This window comes from Gymnoscopelus microlampas (genome assembly GCF_963454915.1).
Source record: "Gymnoscopelus microlampas genome assembly, chromosome: 18".
Taxonomy (NCBI): domain Eukaryota; kingdom Metazoa; phylum Chordata; class Actinopteri; order Myctophiformes; family Myctophidae; genus Gymnoscopelus; species Gymnoscopelus microlampas.
Window position 1 is genome coordinate 34,297,429 of NC_139955.1, and position 24,405 is coordinate 34,321,833.

Sequence of the window (24,405 nt, forward strand, 5' to 3'; positions counted from 1 at the left end):
TCTGGACTTTTACTTGTAGCTGAGTATTTTTATGTTGCAGTATCGGTACTTTTACTTAAGTAAAACATTTGAATACTTTTTCCACCACTGCACACATGTTCACATGCAAGGGGCGTGCGGCGTGCCCCCCCCCCCACACACACACACACACACACGCGTTGTGCTGCACACGCAAAGTGCATCGCGTCTAAAATGATCCATGTTTTGTTTTTTCTTCAGAGGTGGAAATCACATAAGCGTTAACGTCTCCCAAGACATGCACTAGTAAGAAGGAACCCCTTGTTTCATTTGCATAAATGCTCAACAATGGACCCTGCTGCTCAGCGTAATGTGAATTTGTTAATGATTTTGGTGCCGCTACAGAGTGCGGCGCGCCTCAATAGCCTTTGCCAGATTAAAACTAGTCTGCTGAGGCAGAAAGCACATCCATGTGTGTCCCACTGAATATGCATCGATATTGTATCCACTCTTGTATCTCTTTGTTGTTTTTACTGTAGCGCTTTATTTGACGAGCGTGACTGTGTTATTGCATTGCATACCTTTTCATCGCCTTTCTTTCGGTTTGTTTTTATTCAAATGCCCATGTGTAGCACAAGATATAAACTCAAAATGCATGCAATGTGTAATGCATCTAATGGCGTTATTTGGTCTTTGCTTGAGCACGTTGGTTGAGCATGCTGAAATGTAGTTGTTCACAGTGGTGGAAAGTAACTAAGTACATTTACTCAAGTACTGTACTTAAGTACAATTTTGAGGGACTTTACTGGAGTATTTCTAATTTTCTATACTTATACTTCTACTCCACTACATCTCAGAGGAAAATATTGTACTTTTACTCCACTACAGTTATTTGAAAACTTTACTTTACTAGTTACTTTGAAGATTTGAATTATTATTATTATTAACCTCTTCAGCCCTGTTTAAACTTTGGCTATTTGAAAATAGCCGATCTACAAGCTCACAACGCGCCACAATGCACTGTGAGCTTGTAGATCGGCTATTTTCAAAATATTTTAATACAGTTTATACATAATTATGTGAAATGGGACATTCTACATAATGAGTACTTTTACTTTTGTAATTTTGATGCCATTACCTTTGTACTTTTACTCAAATTTTGATCAAACTTTTACTGGTAACAGAGTGTTTCTACATTGCAGTATTGGTACTTTTACTTAAGTAAAAAAATGTAGTACTTTTTCCACCACTGGTTGTTCATGTCATTTTGCTGAGCCATAGGAGGCTGCTGCAGGATCCTACAGGGCTACCTCAAGAAGCAGGACAGGATAAGACGAAAAAGATACCTTTTTTGTGATTTGTGGGAAATATTTCCGTTTTGAAGTTCTGTGGATGTCCAGCTGAAACCGGAGTCAAAATGTTTATCTCACTGAGGGAGTTCACTGGTTTCTTAATGAATAATAATCAATAAGACAGTATGAGGCCAGTGATGACAACACAGATGGGGCGGAATAACAATATACACTTAATTCAAAGCCACTGATGAATACATATATGCTACTTAAAAACAACTGGAAAACTTGCGCTTAGATAAAAGATTATTTATTTCCAATTATAAGCTATACATAATTTCTAAACATGCAATTAAATCATAAATGCAACTAAGTGAAAGCTCCTTCATTAATAGAGTTATGAAGTAATGAGGCAGGTTAAGTAGAGATCTTAGCATTCCTTACATCTACAAAATATAATTTCTGTAATACATAATTTATGACTACACGATTTTGCAAATTCCAACCAGTGTTGCATCGAAAATGATATGCCTTATAATCTCTGAGGAGACAAAAAAAAAAGAAAAAGAAAAAGAAAAGAACATGGCTGTGATCTTCAAACAGATGTCTGAAAATGAAATGCATTTTACGAGGTTCTTAACTAATCACACCCAGGGAGATGCTTTCATATTCAATTACAGCAAACTAGCAATGTACGACTCATGACACAAACAGAAAACCACCACTGAAAATAGAAAATCAGAGTCAAAACAGTGAGAGGGAAATCTTGTCGATATCTTGTGATTGCTGACTCTGACAGACATGCGTATTTAAAAAATCTAAGCAAAAAAATGCGACCTATAGTCAAACTTTATCGCCTTGAGGCCCAAAACAGAAATGTATTTTAAAAATTGTGATTATAGCCACAAGCTCACAATGCATTGCATCATGATGCACTGTAGGCTTGTAGATCTGCTATTTTCACAATTATTTATTTTTTTACTTCTGAAGATCTTTAAAAAAACAAAAAATAATCTTTTGTAGGAAAGGTTAGAAAACGGTATATTCACTCGCGACACACATAAATGGGTCCGCGAACCAAAATGGATCACGACCCAATGTTTGGGAAACACTGGTCAAAGACAATCACTTTTGTTATCCCGGCGTGTTTCCTTCGATGCTCTACCAGTGACGCACTAAAATCACTTCCACTTCCACCCAAAAGGACTTATCGGAGCATAAATGCATGCATGCTTCCTTCCTGAAAACACCCAGACCAGTTTCCAGGTTGGGAGAAGAATTGAAGGAAAAGGCTTAAAAAAATGCCATCAATAAGGAAAAAAGCACATCTACAGCTGAGCTTAAAAAAGTTCAATTTAGCTTCATATGAAAACACAGGATTACCTGTACAGTAAAAATACTCGACAAACAAAAACAAAAGGATTTCAAACTTGTTTTCAGGTCTGACTGAAAGGAAACAAGATGCCTTGATGAAGTCTAACCCCACAAAACTCACCACAAAATATATTTTTTAAACAGAATCCACTGTTAAGATAAACAGTGCATACAGGTGCATGTTAAATCAAACTACTCCCCAACTTAAGACATTAAATATCAAACTATGCACTTCTCTACGTACAAATCCCTGCCAGGCCGGGTTGCCTACCCAGGGCTGTGTCAGTCATGGGGTGCATCCAGTTAAGTGCAATCACTTTTACTCTGTGTTGTTTAGAGGCCCTTAATTGTGTGATTCAGATTTGGAGCAGATGGGATGCTGTGTTCATAATTGGTGGCATTTTGTGCAAAACGGGCCCCTCCTGCAAACTTTGAAAGTCAATTGTAGCCAATCAGAATGGAATCTGAAAAATCTAAGTTTCACGCCGATCGGTCCAGTGGTGCTTGAGATTAGCGGCTCACGGACAGACAGATGGACGGATGGACAGACTCACTGGAGTGAAAACATAATACCTTGCCTTGGCCGTTCCGGCCTGGCGGGGGTAGCTACACTCTAAAGAACCCTATTTCTCCATGTGCGCAATTAGCCATCTGAGAGTAGAGCCTTTCTACAGTACATAGACCAAGTCTCTTTGACAGTACTGTATGTCCACTGTGAAAGGAAATGCTTTCTCTTTTTTTCCCTTTTTCTTTTCTTTTTTGAACATGCCTGATGCCCCTGGGGCCGCTGGCCGGGGCTAGAGAGAGTTGGATCGGCGGGTTTGATTACACCAGCCGCTCTTAATTAAAGTAACCCTGGTCCAAGTCAAAAGCTTTCTGACTGCTGTTGCTTCTTAAAGACGTCTCGTCACACCTCACCGAACATTGCTGTAATTTGCAGCCCCCTCTGAAGTGTCCAAAATCCTCCCTTGTATCTCTCTCTCTCTCTCTCTCTCCCTCTCTTTTTTGTTTCATAAATTCTATGGCTTAAGACTGCCGAAGAGCCAATTTAAAAACTGGTATCCCTCCCAAGAAACATCCCTTAAAACATCAATCATAGGGGCGAGAGAGGTCTGATAGGGGTTAGGTGTTGAGATACCAGAGGCACTTGTGGATCATTTCATATACCTGACAGGTGAAACACTTTTGAAGTATTAAGACGCATTATGACAGTTATTAGGGAAATGGAAGTGGGGCAATAAAAACATTAGAAGAGCTTAATTACATCCATATCCATAATTTGAACCAAAAATGGTATTCTTGAATATTGATGGCATAAAATTAATGACAAAGAAGTCAAGGACAGCACTCCAAATTGACAATTTTATTGCCACACGATGGTTTTCGGGCAAGTCGCCCTTCCTAAGCTTGTGCATTGCCAATTTCACAAAACAATTATAATTATTACATTAAATCAGGGGTCTTCAACAGGGGGTCCGGGACCCCTAGGGGGTCCTCAGAGTTACTACAGGGGGTCCGCCAAATCTTTGTGTGACATGATTTTTTTTTTTTTTACATTAACCACTTGAACCCATTAACCACTTGAACTAGAGTGGTTAACTTTACCCAAAAATAGCAGATCTACAAGCTCACAACGCCTCGCAGCGCGAGGCGTTGTGAGCTTGTATATCGGCTATTTTTGGCAAAGGGTTACAGGTGTATAGAGGGAAAAAAGAGCAGCAAAGGTTTATCTGAAACACAATTGTATACAATATAGAGGGGGTCCCTGCTTCATCTCTCTCTCAGCTAGGGGGTCCTTGGCCTGAAAGCGTTGAAGACCCCTGCATTAAATAGTAGACACACTGAATGATAAAACTCAGGAAAAGCCTAATGTTTATAGCATTTTCTTGTAAAACTCTTCATTTGATTAGTCTAGTTAGTTGGGACATTTACAATAGAGAAGTGTTATTTAGAGTGTTATTGTTTACCTGGTGGGGCGACCATCCTCTGCCACTTTTGGAACAGGCATGTTTTGAGGCAGTCCCGCGGGCTGAGGTTGTAGGTCTTGTGACGTGACATGAGCTCCTGCATGGGTTCCAGGATGACGCACAACTAGAGAAACAACAACAAACAGGTCCAGACAAATATCGTCACTGTCGGGCAGAAACCTTGTACAGTATCTCCATATTTCAACTTTTTATGTTCTTTGGCTTTTTTTTATTATACTTTACGTTTTATACTTTGTCGTTGTACGTACAGAATGACGATGTCGCGCAAACATAACACAATTAGCAGATCTACACGCTTGTGTTGGTTGTAGATGAGCTATTTTTTTGCCATTTTGGCTATAAAGGCATACCGGAAATACAAAAAGCCAGGTTGAAAATCTGTCTGTGTGTTTTATAATAAATATTCACCTTAAAAAAACACAGGTTCTTTTTCCATTTCCTGCTATTTTTTTGGACATACGGACAGTACAGAGTTTCCACCCAACAACGACTATATTTTTTTAGAGAAGAGATTGTCAAGTAGATTTTAAGATGCTAGTACTGTAGGTCAGACCAGGGGTGTTAGTCTGCCACAAGGGGACCTGGTGCTAGAATGGCCGATGGCCCCCCACTCCAAAAAAAAAAAAAGACATTGAGGAGGGGGGGGTTTGAACATCGAAGATACAAACATCGGTGGTGTTAAAGCCCCTGCGTACCCCCTGGAATTTATGAGCATGGGGTGCTTTGCACTTCGCATAAATTTCCCCATTTCCTCAAAAGGCCAAAATTACTTTCTTCTTTTTAGGTCTAAGAAACTGAAGGGTAATACCAATAATAACGATAATAATTGTTCCAAAATCTGACGCTGTAATGGATGCAAGGAAGTTTTCACATAAGGAAAATCTTATCACATGTGTGACAATAGAAAAGCCAGGGGGGCTACCCCCCACTGTGCAGTCGCACCCCTAGCATCTCCTACATGTTTGCCATTGGGTCACTCACATCCCAATGTGAGTGTTACAGATGTTTTTTAGTTTATTTTAGAAAAGTGTAGAAGAGTTCATACAGTAGGTCATAAGAATTATAACAAATCATTTCCAAAATTCACACACACACACACACACACACACACACACACACACACACACACACACACACACACACACACACACACACACACACACACACACACACACACACACACACACACACACACACACACATAATCTTATCCTTAAATGACGATTCAAGCTATATCCAGGATGTCCTGCACCAGTAAGAATACAGTGTCCTGTGCATAGCTGTTGCTCTCTTAAGGAGCCCTAATACAGGCTATAATTTGACCACAATCTTAATCAATAAAGCTACTTTGAGTGATTGTAGTAAGGGTACAGTACTGTACTTTTTCTTATTCACATTATTTACAGCATTTAAATAACACTGCCTTTAGCCAGCAAGCTCATCCTAAAGCACGTTCATCGTAAAACATTCCACGAACGAAATAAATACAGATACAAATAATAGTAAAAAATAGAAGATTTTAATAGCTATGCAGGTTACAACTCACAATGTGTAGTACAACTGAGAGTGAAGACCTACACAGTATACACACTCTTTCTCACACACACACACACACACACACACACACACACACACACACACACCACACAAACACACACACACACACACACACACACACACACACACACACACACACACACACACACACACACACACACACACACACACACACACACACACACACACACACACACACACACACAGAGTGAGAGGGAAAGAGAGATTGAGAAAGAGGGTGGGCAAGAAATAGAATCGCTGTCGGGTATAAACCATGCATATCCAAAACTGTTTCTTTTTTATGAAAAAATAAAAAAAATGAATAAAAACGTGTTGTGAGCTTGTAGACGTGCTATTTTCACTACATTTGTATGACGAAGTAGGGCATTAATTTGCGGGAAAAACTACTTTAAAACCTGAAGTATGGAGATACGCGGTTTCTGCCAGACAGCGACGATATTCAAAGGAATTGCCAGCACTCACGGAGAGGGTCCTTCAGGTACTTTGGTTAATAGGCACGGGCAGCTAACAATCAACGTACGCGTTTCGGCACAAAGCTTTTCTTCAGCGTTAGCAAGAGTTATATTCCCACACAGCAGCATTGCATAGCTGAAAGCCCTAAGTATGAGCTCCAATCTGCAGAAAGCTCTAAGCCTCCAGAGATGTGCGTGGAAGGGGAGCCAGGGGTCAGCCCGTCATCTTCAATACATCAGGGACAGCTTAACATCTGGGTAACATTACAATTGGGTTGAGCGCCCCCCTCCTCAGCAACCAGAGGCAAACATACAAATGCTCTTCAGAACAAGTCAGAACACTAGGCTCTCCACTTGGCAACAATCACTCACATCGAAATTAATGTTTCATTGAGAGAAAGTGTCCTGTAGCTGGAGTGGCCCAGGCTCGAGCCCTGGATGTGTCCACCAACAGTCCGTTGAAGGGTCCTTCAGCAAGCCTTTGAACCGTACTGTACCTACCACTGCAAGTAAATGGTAAATGGTGCATTTATATAGCGCTTTTATCCAAAGCGCTTTACATTGATTGTGCCATTCACCCATACATTCATACACCGATGGCGGAGGAAACCATGCAAGGCACCAACCTGCTCATCGAGAGCAATTAGGGGTTCAGCATCTTGCTCAAGGACACTTCGACACTAACTCTGGGGGAGCGCCCCAGCCCGGGATCGAACTGGGAACCTTGCGGTTTCCAGTTCACTCTACCCGGCCACTCTACCCCTGAGCCACTGCCGCCCCCTTATTTACTAAATGCTCACAGTCCCAGACTGATTGTACAGGCAGGAATATGGATACTGGTAATAGCAAATATAGTATATATTATACATGTATAGGATATTGCATTAAATTCTGAGCGAAGAGACCTGTAAGGTGCTGGGCCTATCATAGCACATGACTGGGTCTCCAGTCCTGTCCAGCCAATTAGCTCCTACAGTATGTAAATTTGTGGGGCATCATTTTTACAAACAAGAAAATACATTTCAAATTTCCAATAAAGTCCTGTGCATTGTCACCAACAAGATCACATTTGCCTGTACCATATAAGGCCAACATACCGTTGAATTGTAATGTCTACTGATTTTCATTCTACAAGAGGCCAAGGACAGAGCATGCCCCTGGCTACATCGATGGGGTTGCACTGGAGAGTGTCAGGGATTACAAGTTCCTTGGCATACACATCGCTGAGGACCTCAAATGGGCCACACACCACGCACATCTGAAAAGGGCTCTGCAATGCCTGTACTGCCTCCAGCGCCTGAAGAAATTCAGTGTGAGGCCTCAGGTCGTTCTACAACAGCACCATCGAGAGCATCCTGACGAACTGCATACTGGAATGGGAGCTGCATCGCCCTCGAACCGGAAGGCACTACAGAGGGTGGTACCAGTGGCGTGCACAGACATTTTGAGGGGCAGGTGCTCAAGTAAATCATACTTTTTTTTGTTGACTTGGTCTGCTCTTTTTTCCCTCTACACCTATACCTCTTTGCCAAAAATAGCCGATCTACAAGCCCACAACGCGGCGTTGTGAGCTTGTAGATCTGCTATTTTTGGCTAAAGTTCTCCTAGGAAAAGGGATGCTAGGTTTCGAGTGGTTATGGTAAAAAGAAAAATCATATCACATAAAGATTTGGCGGACCCCCTGTAGTAACTCTGAGGACCCCCTGTTGAAGACCCCTGCTGTAAACTGAAGAAAAAAAAGAGTCTATCTGTGCACGTCCCTGGGTGGTACGGATGGCCCAGCCCATCTCTGGAGGTGAGCATCCCTCCCTCCAGGGAATATAAAAAAGAAACTATGCCAACAAACTGTAGGACATGTGCTGAGCCCCACCTGTCGGCAGGCTGTCCTGACAACACAGGCCACCATACGGGATTTCTTTGTGTGTATGTGCTCTGCTGCTGCTGCACTGCCACTTACAGTATGTGTACAATGACATTTCTGATAGCTGCTGCTAAATATTGTCTCATCTGCATGAGAAACTAGCCATTTAACTGCACACTGTTATTGCTATGTTTATTTTTTACCATGCACCTTATATCTGATACTATATCTGCAGCTATTTTAACTGCCTCATTCCATTGCCTTTTCTTTTTTTAACCATGCACCATATGTATATATTTTCCTCTGCTTATATTAGCAATATTTGACATATCTGACCTGTTTTCCGTGTTTCTTTCTATCGCTATTCTTTTCCTTTCTCTTGAAAACTGCAAATGATGGGGAGCTTGTACGACAAACTATTTCATACCAACAATTTCTTTGAAACCTATGATGTGACCATAAAATTGGATTTGTTGATATAATGGTAATATTCCAAACCTGTGAAATATATGTGAAATATTCCAAAAAGTGAAACTAACACAAACGTCCTATGTATCCTCTACTGTACTTCAACCAATATACACCAAATAAGGCTACAAACATTGTAGTTAAAAAATAAACATATATAGTAATGCTAATGTAATTTAAATACCATGCAGTATACTTATATATCTGACAATCTTAGCATTGGACCACAATGGAAAAAAGCCCCCCGGTTCTTTTTGTGTTATCCTGTAAGCATAACCTTTGACTGTACTACCTGTACTGTTAACAAACCTGATAATACAGTATTCAATCAATCAATGCAGTATACTTATATATGACAATTTTAGCATTTGATTGAGGCACCAAATTAGGCTACAAACAATGTACGCTTTTCATTGTTACGTGGTTCCACTTTGGTGCCTTGGCATAACCACTAGTCTTGTCCTCTGGTCGATTCTTCTAACCAATAATCAAACCCATTGGAACCACTATACACGTCTGCCTGTGCCCAATTAGGCAGCAAAAATCTAATAATGCCTACCGCTTCTCACTCTGTTAGTATGGCACTGTTGGGATACCATGTGGCTGTAGTGAAGTGAACATCCTTGTAGCAGACTAATCCTGTGCCCCCCCCCTCCCCCCTCCTGGCATGGTAATAGTCATCCCCAAGCTCAGCCAACTAGCCCTGGCTCTCAGCCTGAAAACAAGGGGCTATTTTCAGCCTCAATAGCAGGAAGCCAGCAGCTCCAATACATGGAAGGGCTTAAATACGCCACAGAGAAATAAGGAGAGAGAGAAGGAGAGACAGAGAGACAGAGAGAGAGAAAGGCCGGTTATAACCCTGTGCCCCGGGAAAGCGTCTCTTTCTTTGGAAGACCTGATAAAAGCTGGAGAAAAGGCCTTTTCCCCACACAAGTTCTTGTGCGTTTAATGTGAGGAAAGGGTGTACCGTGACAGCCAGTGACGCCGAGATAACAATATGTGTACAAAAAAAAACTCACAAGCTCTCTTTGTTTGATACACAAGACAGATTGGTTTTCGGCAGCTCAGTCAGTACACACTGCAAGAAATGTCCATCTTAACAAGTTGTTAAAACTAATAGTTTAGAAATCCTGCAAATGAGTTGTGATAGTTTTCAATTGCTCAGAATACAAAACACTTGATCAAAATTTGATTTAATCCAGAGACGTAATGTTGATTCTAGCTGAACGATCCACCCAGTTTCAAGAGATCTCTTGAAAGTGCAATGAAACAAGAGTGCAATTATCTCTCTGTATTGGCAGATTGGGAAAAAGTAAAGATAAACCCATCTTAAAATGGACCTTTAGCAGTGTGTGGTCAGTGTGTTGTAGTGTTAGTGTGTAGTGCAGTGTATTAAAAAAAACAAAAAAACATTGTGACCTAGCGAAGGCGGCCAATTCCCAATTTACCTCCCAGACACACCACATTTATTTGTGAAACATTAGGCTTACTTCAGTCGGCTGAGGGAAACCGTGGCATTTTGACAAACTAACCAGTCTTCAGAAGCAATAATGTAATTGTTAGGACGCTAACGACTTACCCTCTACCATGAAAAGGCAAGCGAGTGAGAAACAAGCTTATCCCCCATTTCATATACTTGGAATTGACCGTCTGAATTGCTAATACACAGAATAAACAGGAGCCAACTCTAACTGTTCAGTGTGTAATTATGGACACTTGAATTATGTGCTTTCTCTTTGAATGGCATTGCGGATGCATTCCATATATAGGATAATCATTGCCATTGAAAAACAAAAACAATAAACACCCAACTCACTCTCCCTTTCTCTCTCTCTCTCTCTCCATGTCTGTCTTTACTCTACTACGCAGTAAAACGAGGAATGCTGATTTAACCCTGAAAGTGTAAAGATTTACCCTTAAGGATCAATTTTTACGGTTAAATCAACACTCCAGACTTTACTGTGTAGTTATTATAATAGGCGGAGGTACCTTTTCTCTGGTTTGCACGGCATTTCACAATTATGAGTCTCAACAGGGAGCGTTCATTAATGTTATGCTAATTTTCTCTATCCAATTAATCCCCCCTCCTATTTCTTTCTCGCTCTCCCTCTCCCCCTGCCGTTCTCTGTCTCTCTCTCATTCCCACCAGCTCCATCTCTCCCTCACTTTCTCTCTCTCTCTCTCAATCTCTCACTCTCGCTCGCTCTCCCTCTGTCTCTCTCGTTCTCCCACTTGGAGCGAGATCCTAGCTGTCCATCAACTGTGGATAGAAAGCACAAACAAAGCCTAGTGAAATAATGACTAATGTATTCAAGTCGCTCATACCTCCCATTTCCACCCAGTGTAGCGCCACTGTCAGCCAAAAAAACATGTATCTTACAAACAAGGAGGGGAGAAAGAGGGTGCTTATTTTCTCACTGATGCCTGTGAATTTTGTGAAATGATGCCATGGCGTCTATTTGCGTAGCACATAAATGTCCACGTAAAAAGAGTTTACCTAAAAATAAATAAATATATCATTTACACAGTTACGTGGTATTTCCATTGCAGCATATTTTAGGTTAATAAATGGAGTCAAAATGCAACAGAAAGGTAAACAAGGACATCCATAACGTGAACACGTAATTTGTGGATTTTATGCACGTATATATTTCCTAATTCGACAATACGTATGACGGACTTCAGTTAATGTAATGTAATTACCCCGGCCGATATTTAACCATGAATTGTCTATAATGATAAGCGCTATGGCTTCTGGTAGAGACTATCTGAGGTTTAGTTTGAGACAGTAATACCATATGATTGGGGTTGGTTGTGGCTGGCTACCGTAACAGACATAGATACACAAAGACTGTCATACTCATAGCCCCTTTCAGACATGCAGACAAACACACATATCCCCTTCGCTTGTGTACACACGCGTGCGTGCGCGTGCCACACCAACATTTCGTTACTTGTATGAGTGAGTGACAAATAAACCCTCATGTATCTTGAATCTCTGAGACACACACACACACACACGCACACGCACACGCACACGCACACGCACACGCACACGCGCACACGCACACACGCGCACACAAACAAACCCATCCACCCGCAACACTCTGTCCAGCCATATCCTCACAACAAACACACAGAGTTGCAGTGTGAGGGCTTACCCTGAGGTAGTTGAGGGTGAAGTTATTCAGGCCCATACGAGTGATGTTTTTGGACAGTTGTTCCAGCACTTGAGGGTCCTGTGCCTGGAGGAGAAGGGAGGGTGGAGAAAAGGAAATGAAGCATTTCAAGAGAACCATGCAATTGATGTGTGGCCAATTAAAATGTGAATTACATTTTGCAGCCTTGCAGACTTCCAAGTGCAGAGAACCTGACTTGTTCCCCATTATTTGATTTAGGCACCAAAATATGGACAAACTGACGATTGCTGCTATAAACAACATACTAGACGTAATTTTACAAAGTTACTTGTGGTGTAATGAATACAATGCTATTTTAACCAATCAGTATGGTACTGATAACTTTTACATCTGTATTTGTTGGAGGTGGACTCCCTACTCTTCATTTTTCTCTTCAAATTTTAGGACACCTACTGGTTAACATGTAGTACTGCCTGAAGTTCATAGCACAATATCTCCCCTGACCTTGTAGGCAGAGCAGTAGACATGTCTCTAATGTGGGAGATGGGTTCAAATTCCAGACATTATGGGCAAATTATGGACTACCGCTCTCATCTACAGTGTTCATCTCATTTTACCAGTTAAAAGTACAGGAGGAAGTAAAAACACATGGGTGAAGTGTGATTGCACATTGCAGTAGCCTGTGAAACAGCCAGGTTGATCTGCATTATACTGTGGGAAAACAAATAATACATGTAAACAGAAAAACAAATTTAATAGTGTCTGTTTTAATATGAATTGTGTATAGTTACATGGCTCTTCTCGCTAGCTGTTCAAGCAATAAGCAGTGGAGGAAAAAAAAAACTGATATTGACAGAGAAAAAAACAGCAGGGAAGGAAGCAGAATAAGCACGCTCGCGTTCACCACCTTATGAAAAATGCATCATTCTATCTCCACTCACATCTCGGTGTGAAGGGAGTCGAGAGGGAAAACAACGAGTCATCCCTTAATGTCCACGCAAGATAGGTGAGAGAGAGGGAATCGAACCAGCGCATGTTCCTCAGTTACGTTGGAATCAGAATCAGGATGATTGATGATGTACTGTAAAGGGATGAATTTGTGACCTTCCCGGCTGAATTCAGGTGGGAGTCACAGAAAACACATTTTCAATGCACTGCGGGAAAAAGGTGATTCTTAGCTCACCGATGAGTACAGCAGGTCACGTATGAATTGTTGACCTTGACGCAGGGAGCTATTGACTACTAAATTAGTAGAATGCACAACTCGGGGCTTATGGTTCACGGACAAAAGGACCTAACATTCAATCTATGGGGACAGCATAGCATGCAAGTCCAAATAGAGGCTGAGGCAGTTAATGCTGTGAATGCTGAATACAAATTAAGTCAGAACGTTGTTTATTTTAGAGGGGTAAAATAGCGCTCCAGTCCTTGAGAGATTTCTCCAGTTCATAACCGTGTTTTGGAAAACCATTCTTGCACAAAATTTGTTGAAAATGATTCAAATTTTGGCAGGATGAATTCACCTGCTTAAAGGTAGGGTAAGTGATTTTCTTTGGTTAAAATAAGTGTTAAATAGCTCTATATTCTGATAGTACTCATTGCTATAGAGTGTTTGTTCAGTAAAAGGAGTCTCCTTGTCTCTCCAGCTCTTTATAAAACAGAAAATGCATTTTCGTTTCAGTTTCAGTTTCATTTCCAATTTTATCCAATCAGGATAGAGAACTCAATCAAGATGTAGATTAAACAAGTGAAATTGGAAGTAAGGGTTACACTAAGACATGAGCAGGCGAAATTGGAACTGGAACACTATTAAAATGAAGCTTAAAAATGGGTACTTTCTCCTGATTGGCTGAGATTTTGACACCTACCGGAAAATGTATTTTCTGTTTATTAAAGAGACGGGGAGACTCCTGTTACTGAACAAACACTCTACAGCAATGATTACTATCAGAATATAGTGCTTTAACCTTTTAACAAAATACTTTTTGTTTTAACCAAAACATATCACTTACCCTACCTTTAATATTACACCATTCTGGCACAGAAATACAAAGTGTCAGGGCGTATGTGCGGAGGTCGATCATTGTGTGTGTGTGTGTGTGTGTGTGTGTGTGTGTGTGTGTGTGTGTGTGTGTGTGTGTGTGTGTGTGTGTACAACCACCGTTCCAAACTTCAGTGTGTGTTTGTGCACATGCATGTGTACACCATCACTGCAAGCAGGCCCCTCAAACCGCACTATTCCCATTCCCCCAGATGTGTCCGTCTCATCTTTCATTAGCAGAGCTCACCATCAAAAGCGTGAGCTCACACTCGACACACATCACTCCCCTGGCTGTGAAGATCTGGCCGGGACCCAGAATTCCTCACTCTCCAGGAATTAGTGTGAATGCCCAGAGGGGCCAATTTAATGGAGCGTGGGTTTCATATGAAGATTTGCCCAAAAAATAAGGGTGGGTTACACAGGGAAAAAAACTATCTCTCAAACATACCTTCAGGTAAACAGGGGTTAAATATAAAGTGTTGCTTAAGAAATGTTACTTCTTTTTTTTCTCCACCAAGGGAAGCAGCCACATGCATGGCAAGCAGACAGGGTGCACATGTATACATAGTTGCTGCTGGGGAATACAACACACAACAACAATGTCTGTAATTTTCTCTCCTTTTTTCTTGTCTTTTTCTCAACTATGTGATTTCCACATTTTTTTGTAATGGTCAGTTGTGCAAATGCCATGGTCTTTGGGCTATTTATTCTTTGAAACTATTTAACCACTCTCACCCTGGAGTCCCTATTTTGGGCAGGACATTATAGGTGAAAAACTTTTTCAAAAATGATTAATAATTTCTAAAAGAGCAAAAATATAATCTCTAGATTGGTTCTGTTTGATATTTGTTGTACGACTAAATATATACTGTAGGGCTTGGTTAAAAGCCCCATTGGGTGAGTGAAAATAAAGATGGGTTACCGCTAAGCTTTTTATAAAAAAAAAAATGTACTGAAGAAAATATTTGTTTGGTTTGTAGGCATTCCTCTACAGCAGGGATACAGTATGGTACATATGTTAGCCTACAAGTCACAGTTAAATAAGGCTTAAGGAGCACAGGGGAATTTCTGCTAGACTCCTCAGTCCCTGGGACTAGAACGTGTATCACACTTTGAGGAATTAAGCACATTATTCATTTGACCTTGTTTTCTCTCTCCCTCTCTCTCTTGACAGCCGAGCACCCATTTTCATCGTCAGTGTCCTTTGATGTCTGCAAATAAATTGGTTTGTAAAAAAATAAAAATATAAAAATAAATCCTGCAAACTGCTTTGTTAGCGTTTAAATTCAACGTGGTTATAAATCACTTCTAAAACATCCTCTTGGTGCCTAGTTACTATTCAAAACCAGACATTTTGAACGACCTCGGGAGACGAAGCTGTCGCGTGTTGATGATGTCACACTCACGTGCATAGCCAGGATGCTGCGGGGGATGAGTTCTCGGTACTGCCTGATAGTGAAGTGCCACGTCTTGATCCTCATCAGGTCATCGAAGGCAAACTCTAGAATCAACCGACCCTCAGTACACACCTGACACACACACACACGCACACGCACACGCACACACACACGCACGCACGCACGCACGCACGCACACACACACACACACACACACACACACACACACACACACACACACACACACACACACACACACACACACACACACGAGAACAACACAACGTTAACCACATTAGCCTTTGGCATCCCTATTTTGGAAGAATTAAAAAAATCTAAAAAAATAAGAACTTTAAAAAATATATATATATATATCATAAACCCACAACGCATCGCATCATAATGTGTTGTGAGCTTGTAGATCTGCTATAGTGTATATATTATATATAATAGGGCATTCACAAATAGTGATTTTTAGTATTCGACTTCAAATACCTAAAAGTAGTCAAATTTTAGATTATTCGCGGGTAAAATATCATAATTTTTTTAATCTTATACAAACATTAAAATGCTGTGTTGCAAGCCTTGAAAACAACCAGCAAGTAAATGGTTAACTAATGTAGGCGGGACAAAAGGCGGGGTTCGTGAAATAATATTCATCGATTGGCTGTGAGCACACTGGGCAAGACCTGGGCTGTTGGTTGTCTAGGCGGAAGTGGTTGAATTTGGCGGAAGTACCGCCCAAGGAAATGACGTTGATGCTTTACAAGTCTGTTAACATTCTCCGTGAATGAAACGAGTGTTGTGATTGTTCAAAAAAGATTGTTTCCGTGGGAAACACGTACAACGGAAGTACTGTCCACTCAGGACTTCCGTCACACTCGCTGGTTTAGGTCGTGACCAGGCTCTTCTCTTCGCAGATGAGTGAGGCTAGGAACGAGGCTGTGAGAGGCTTTTTACATGGCAGCTGTGTGTTCTGATTGGACTAAACCCTGAGTAGCATATCCGGGCGGAAATGCTACTCTATTGAATCATAGCAGACTTACAATTTACAATGCCTCGCGGACGGACGCGTTGTGAACTTGCAGATCTGCTATTTTTGATGCACAACACCGTCTTATGACGGAACATAGGCACAACAGCGTACATGCTGCCTTTGGTTCAATGAATGAAGTGAAACTAACAAACTCATTCATTCAGTTTATTTAACTTGGAATAACTCAGAAAATTATTTTTCTATCCTATCTATGTTCGACAACAACCACAGTTATGTCCCTCCTTTGTTCGTTACAAGGCTAAGATGCTATGATTACATGCTCTAACAGCAAGCTATAAATACAAGATCAACTTCACTCCAATACGAGTCGAGAAACTAACAAATTATTGTTATTAATAATGCTGCACGCTTGCACCTTTGTTGGATAAGCATAAGATAAAGTTGAATATGAAACATGACATCACCGCAAGAGCTACTGTAGAGAGTGTCCTACCAAACTGTGGATATACTCGGCAACAGGAATGAGTGACTGCTACTGTACCACATGGCTACCCTGGACGTCACGACATGTCTCCAATCTAACTTGTTAAACAAACTGCAGTAATAAACTCAGCAATAGTAAGTAAAGTAAAGTATTTACACACTGTTGTCAGCATTGAGCATTGAGCTTGCTTTTATAAAATCTTTCTGGAGTGCTGCTGTGTTAACGCCCCTCCCAAAAACGTCACATACTACAGTATGAAACGATTTGACAACAATCAACCATGATTGGATTAGGAAAACAACCCAGAGCGCACAGCTGCATATCTGCTGTTGATATATTGCCACTGCTTAATAATACATATATTATATATACATATATATATATATATATATATATATATATATATATATATATATATATATATATATATATATATATATATATATATATATATATATATATATATATATATATATATATATATATATATATATATATATATAATATATATATACTACAAATAATATCAGCAAATAATCGACTTTGATGTACAGAGTCTAATAGTGGTTTTGATATTCGATTATTCTGTGAATGCCCTGATTATATGTACCCCTATATACAGTACCAATCCTCCTTGCGAATAAGTATGAACCCAAAGGGCAAAGGTACTGGCATGATTTTAATCAAATGACTGGAAGTTTTTTTGTTTTTTTTCTGTTTTGTTCAAGGAGTTGTAGCGTAGAGGACGCCATCATGCTGCCTGGCGTCATTCAGAGCATCTGTCCTTGGGCCTCACAGCCATCCAGCTCTGGATAAAATGTGAAAATAAATGTAATCTGGAGGAGGGTGTTTTGACGCCAGAAACAAAAGAACTTCAGGTCAGAGAGAGTTGCCAATTAGGAGGAAAGAGAGAGAGAGAGAGAGAGAGAGAGAGAGAGAGAGAGAGAGAGAGAGAGAGAGAGGGAGAGAGGAAAAGAGGGGAGAGGGAGAATTAGACAAAGAGAGAGAGAGAGAGGGAAAAAAACATATTTTTTTGCCCCTTTAGCTGAATTCAGCACTTGCCGGGGCCCTTGCGCTTCTCCATGTTTCGTTGCTGTGACAACCAGAGAGGGAAAGAGGGAGAGAGAAGAGAGAGAGAAAGTCAGACAGACAGACAGACAGACAGACAGAAAGACAGACAGAAAGACAGACAGACAGACAGAGAGACAGAAAGAGTGAGACGGAGAGAGAGAGAGAGAGAGAGAGAGAGAGAGATGGAGCGCATGAGAGTGAGAAACGGATCACCAGAGAGATGGAGAGAGCGAGGCAGAGAGAAAGCTAGAGTGAGAGAGAGAGAAGATAGAGGGAAAAAAAATCAGCTGATTAGTTGGCATGGCAACCGCAAAGATGTAATCCCACCAGACACAGTCTAATCAATGCCCCCAGCGCAGATGGTCTCCTGAGGATCAACAAGAAAGAGGCTGGCGGGCATACAGACCCCCCCCCCTCCCCCGCCCCACATCACCCCCACTGCCCCCCACCATCCATCCATCCACCCACCCACCCCCAACCTAACCAAGTGCCCCCCCCCTCCCCTCTAGTCACGTGCTCCTCTGCTCACTCCAGCGTGCTGCAAAGACAAACAAACAAACAAACAAAATGTACAAGAAGGCAGCTTTGCTCCAAAAAAATGCCTCGGTACACTGGATATCTCAGCTCCTCTCCTCTCTGCTATCTCTGCTTTCAAATGCAGCTACTGTGCAAAATGTCTTACTGGATATAAATGGGTTCATGGTGCAGTCTTAAATTAGTTCACCCCACGGAAGTTGTAGGTATATATATATACTGTAGGTAGAGTTTCCTTCCAAAATGAAGCGAGGTATATACTGTAGGTACAGTTTCCTTCCAAAAGGAAGTTATGGTACAGTTTACTTTAGAAATTAAGTTAAGTATATAATCTAAAGGTAGAGTTTACTTTCAAAAAGCAGTTAAGTATATAAATATACAGGTAGAGTTTACTTTCAAAAGTAAGTTAGGTATATATACTATAGCTAGAGTTTCCGTCCAAAATTAAGTCAGGTACTATTGGTAAATGTGCAGTTTACTTTCAAAATTAAGTTACTGTAAGTGCATTAAAGTGTAGGTAGAGTTTCTTCCCAAAATGAGACATCCACCGGGAAAAGGGGTCACCTCCTGCAATTACGAAATGACCGATCCATATAATGTTTATTTCATTATCTTTTTTAAAGATACGACAGCAGCAAAAATAAATCTCAACCCTATTATTACAGCCAGGAGTCTATTCTGTATACACAGTAAATGATGATTTATCCAAATGAACCTTCTAGAGGGTTTGGAACATTTGCATTCAATGTCCTGTAGATTGTTTGCAAAGTGCTGCGCAAACATTGCAAGGATTTGTCCAGCGGTGGTCTTGTTTAAGGCACGTAATTGTGGATTAGACTAAAATAGAATTACAAAAATAATCCTTGGTGTGTAATGGACAATGAAAACATCTTTATTCTATTTTGTTTTACTTTGACGCAAACAGCTGGTTTCCTACTAGAATCTTTGACCAAGATTCTAGTTTCAGAAAGGCTGCCGAATTTTAGACTAACGCCTGACAAGACTTCTCAACCTCGACCTACAAAACCAAAGCTGTGCAGATTTGTGACACCCTGCTGTAGTTGTAAACACAGAATAATGGGCATGTTTTGGTAAATTTACTACAAAATGTTTTAAAAGCTTGTAATTTTTCATTATTTCACAAATTGACCTGAATGAGGGGAATTGAGTGGAAAGAGCAGATCCCTGCAGTCGACTAAAAGCCCCACATCTACACTCTACAGCTTAGGTGGAAATGAAGGCTTTACGTGGTCATTTACGCTGAGCGACTTTGATGAGCTCTGGGCCCTTGAGACCTGTTTAAAGTATTATTTTATCATTTCAATATGGAACAATTAGTGAAAAAATAAGCACCCCCCCCTCCCCAGTGCTGTTAAATGTTTTGTTTTTCCCCCGACAGCAAAAAAACAAGTTCAATTACTGTATGTTTAAAAGGTGGAACAATTTATTATTTTTCATTTTCCAGTTACTGCAGCCTAAACTTAAACAGTATTGTGGCATCCACTTACTTTCCTATTGATTCCTTTCTCTGTCATTGCCTGTACTGTAGTTTTCCTGCTGTGTCATTATACATCGTCCACTACAGTGTCTTGAAAATGTAACTGTGCTTTACCTGCCTCTCTCTACAGCACTGTTTCCCAAACACTGGGTGGGGACCCATTTGTGGGTCGTCGATACATTTTCGTGGGTCTCGAGTTAATATCCCTTTATTTGTTTCCTAAAATGTGTCATTAGTTATCATTATTCTATAAGATTTTTTAAAGATTTACACAAAATTTCACACATTTTCATGAGACATTTTTCAAAAAGAATGAATAAAATAAAAATAATCAAAGAAATTCCCTAAATTAGAAAAATCTCCAAGCTCACAACGCAGTATGAAGCGAGCATTAAGCGATGCGTTGTAAGCTTGTAGATCTGCAAATTTCACTAGTTTGGGTCCCGGTCTTGAGCTAAAACGTTTGGGAACCACTGCTTTACAAACCCTGTTCTATCTGCAACAACTGTAATCCTTAATGCATTATCATTCCAACTATACTTACTCATTCACTCTATAAGCCAAGCCTTGTCATCTTTGCCTGTATAGTATTTACTTCTTAACCACTTCAACCCTATTTACTTTGTTGACCGGTGTCCTTGCCCCCCTACTTCTTTCCCTCTACACCAAATCTTTTCGCCAAAAATAGACAAGCTCGCAGAATGTTGTGTTATGTGGTGCATTGTGAGCTTGTAGATCTGCTATTTGAGGCAAATGTTTGCCTATTGTGACATAGGGATGTGGTAATAATTGTAATAATTGAAATTTGTCTTGGTGCCACTGGTGCAATAACACGCCATGAGTAGCAGCACAGAACAGAAAAAAAAGATCCAGACAGCATTTTCCAGTGGGAAAATTCAATGAGAAAACTAAATGTATTTCTTCACAGTAAAGGCCTGATTAGTAAAAAATCTGACATTACTTTTAAAATGTCCATAAACAGTATTCATCCAAACAGCGTTCCCTTATGAAAATGAAAGGAGGCTGAGGAGGAAAGTCCCCTTGAATTAAAAGCAGGGCCATTAAAAGGTACGGCCCCTCACAGAGAGTCCCCATCGATTTAAGAGCAGGGTCATAAATCTTCCTCACCAGAGAGAGACTGGATCAGGGGAGCTCTGACTCTGAGGACCAGTAGAGAATTACGCCACAAGGCTCCTCGGGACACTTTCCCATCCTGTACCTTTGCAGTTTGCATGACATGTATTTTTATACATAATATAGCCTACAACAGTGGTTCTCAACTTGTGGGTCGGGACCCCCAGGGGGGGGGGGGGGGGGGGGGGTCCCCACATGAGTTTTGGGGGGTCCCCAAATGACAATGCAGTTACAATTTAAGGACATTTAGGACATTTTTAACGCCTAAAAAATAAAAGAAAAAAGACCATTACTGCATCAAAAGTAATCAACAAACTATACGATAGAAAATGGTCAAACATGTCAAAAGTGTCAAATAATATAATAAAGAGGGGAAAATAAATTCACAACGAGGCGTTGTAAGCTTGTAGATCTGCTATTCTCACAATTTTTATCTGTGGAACCGAGTCAAACTAAATGTAATGCCTCAACTCCTACAATTCCAAGTGCTTGTCAGGGTTGGGGGTCCCCAGTTCAAATATGATTATTTTGGGGGGTCCCCAGTTCAAATATGATTATTTTGGGTGGTCGCGGCCTAAAAAGGTTCAGAACCGCTGGCCTACAACAGTGATTATCAACCTTTTTAATTTCAAGGACCCCCAATTTGAAACAGTATGCATTAGGCCATGGACCACATTTGATTAAAAAAAAAAGAATTATCACTGGTACCCAAATCTATAAGAACATGTCCATTCTTAGACATGATTTAGTGTGGTATGGTCTGTAATTTGGTCCATAAATCCTTTACTTTATTGACATTTTTGATTCTTGTGATGCACTGTAATTGTTTCCTCTTATTCTTTTAACGCTTTAATAGGCCTAACTTTTGTAATTTTATTAACATGTCCTTTTGTGTGTTTCTTTTGCACTCTTTTAATGCTCCTAATGTTATTTAAAGCATGTTGAATTGCCTTGTTGTTGAAACGTGCCTTACTGTAGAGATAACTGTGAGACTCTGATTAATGTATCAGTTCTTGTATGTTATCTAGTTGTATTTACTTGCACATGTAATAATGTTGACAATTAACGTTTATTTTAGCTAGGGATCCCCTCAAGGAGCTCTAGCGGTCCCCGGACCACACTGCGAGAACAACTGGCCACAAACACTCGTGGTTGAAATTAGGTCAGTGCATAGGTCCTGATAACCTCTTACAATACTGTAAGTTCACATGACTATGTTAAGTGGAAAAACCTTTGCCCTGCATTTTTACACATCTGCCTTTTATAGCGCCACCAGGAAGCCGACTTATGTAAAACAGATTTTTTATTACTCCTTCAGATTTTATTCAAATTTCACGCACATCGGTACACATGATCTCTATAGTCATGTGATCAAGACGGATCTGTTTGACCGGGAGGACGTAGAGGCTTCGTGCTACTCCTCCCGTCCAATACTTGCTGCCCCAGTCCGTAGGACTACATGCAGTGACCGATATCCCCCTCCTTGCCGGCTTCCCTCCCCCAAACACGCGCCAGCGGTGGGTTGCGCACATCCAGTACGGTGCTGGTACTGGACACAAAATTACAGTTTAAAAGAATAAAAGTCTGCACCGCTCAGCATTGCTCCTCAGTGTTTCGTTTCCTTTAAAACAGGGGTCTTCAATGTTTTTCAGGCCAAGGACCCCCTAGCTGAGAGAGAGATGAAGTAGGGACCCCCTCTATCATATAAAATTGTGTTTCAGATGAAACTTTTTTCTTTTTACTTGGTCTGCTCTTTTTTCCCCTCTACACCTAAACGTCTTTGCCAAAAGTAGCCGATCTACAAGCCTCGCAGCGCGAGGCGTTGTGAGCTTGTAGATCGGCTATTTTTGGCCAAAGTTCTCCTCAGAAAAGGAATGCTAGGGTTTAAGTGGTTAATGTAAAAAGAAAAAAATCATATCACACAAAGATTTGACGGCCCTGTAGTAACTCTGAGGACCACCTAGGGGTCCCGGACCCCCTGTTAAAGACCCCTGCTTTAAAACACAGAAATGACATGATACACAACGTTTCGGCCTTCATCAGGTGGTGAATTTGGTGATGAAGGCCAACTGTGGTAAATGAAACACTGAGCAGCAATGCTGTTGTGACTTTTAAACTGTAATTTTGTGTCCAGCACCAGCAACAAACTGGATGTGCGCAACCCACTGCTGGCACGTGTTCGGGGGAGGGAAGCCGGGTGGGGGGAGGGTAATATCTGTAACAGCAGTTACAACACACAAAATGTGTTTGGGGAGAAAAAGGGGTAAAAAGAAAAATATTAACATTCTTAAAACCTTAGTTGTGCATATTTGGTTTTGTGTGCCCTTTCCACATGGTTTCAGTTATTATTTGCTATTTGTTATTTCCTATTAGAGGGGTTTGGTGGAATAATGGGTTGCTGCTGAACAGTGATTGCACCGTGTACGCAGTAAAATCCTCAGTGTTAATTTAACTCACTGTAGAAATGGAACCAAATGGTCCCCGTAATTGGTTATGTTTGTACACTCTTGGAGTTAAAATAACACTGACATTTTTACTGTGTGTTTATACAGATCCTAGTAAAAAAAAAGAGCTGTTACCTTCGTGACTCTGTTTCCAAATGTGGGAAATAAATAATTCTATAGGATTTTATAGACTTGTTTAATCAGATAAATAGGCTACGCACACGTTCCTATTCAACCAGGTTTTTAAAGCAGATCCTTGCCTTCCTTGAAATAAATTCAACAAAAAGTCTGTATCCTGACGTGACCTCTGTCAATAAAACCTAGTCTGTATATCCTAACAAAACATTCCTGTCGGGCAGAAACCTTGTATCTCCATATTTCAGCTTTTTATGTTTTTTTCGTATTAATGTCCTACTTCATCATCACAAAAGTAGTGAAAAATCAGATCTACAAGCTCACAACGGCTCGTGAGGCGTTGTGAGGTGGTACAGTAGATTGGCTATTTTCACTATTTTATTTTTAAAATAATAATATAAAAGGAATGGTTTTAGACATACAGTAGAAGGTTTTCACCCGACAGCTACGACTAGTGTCAATCTACTAATAAATATAAAAGCTAGTCTGTATCCTAACGTGACCTGTGTCAATCTACCAATAAATATAACCAGCCACACCGCACCTCAGTTCTTCAGAA

At 40.6% G+C, this 24,405-nt stretch overlaps 1 protein-coding gene across 2 annotated transcripts in view; it reads right to left on the bottom strand.

The window, feature by feature from the left end:
• ldb2a (LIM domain binding 2a) overlaps positions 1–24,405 on the bottom strand; it is a 106,986-nt gene that overhangs the window by 10,944 nt on the left and 71,637 nt on the right. For both annotated transcript variants that reach the window (XM_084042047.1, XM_084042046.1), the window contains exons 4-6: positions 15,559–15,681; positions 12,133–12,216; positions 4,592–4,715 (exon numbers count right to left, since the gene is read on the bottom strand). In XM_084042047.1, the coding sequence (XP_083898173.1) occupies positions 4,592–4,715; positions 12,133–12,216; positions 15,559–15,681 (331 nt within the window). The remainder of the gene's footprint in view (positions 1–4,591; positions 4,716–12,132; positions 12,217–15,558; positions 15,682–24,405) is intronic.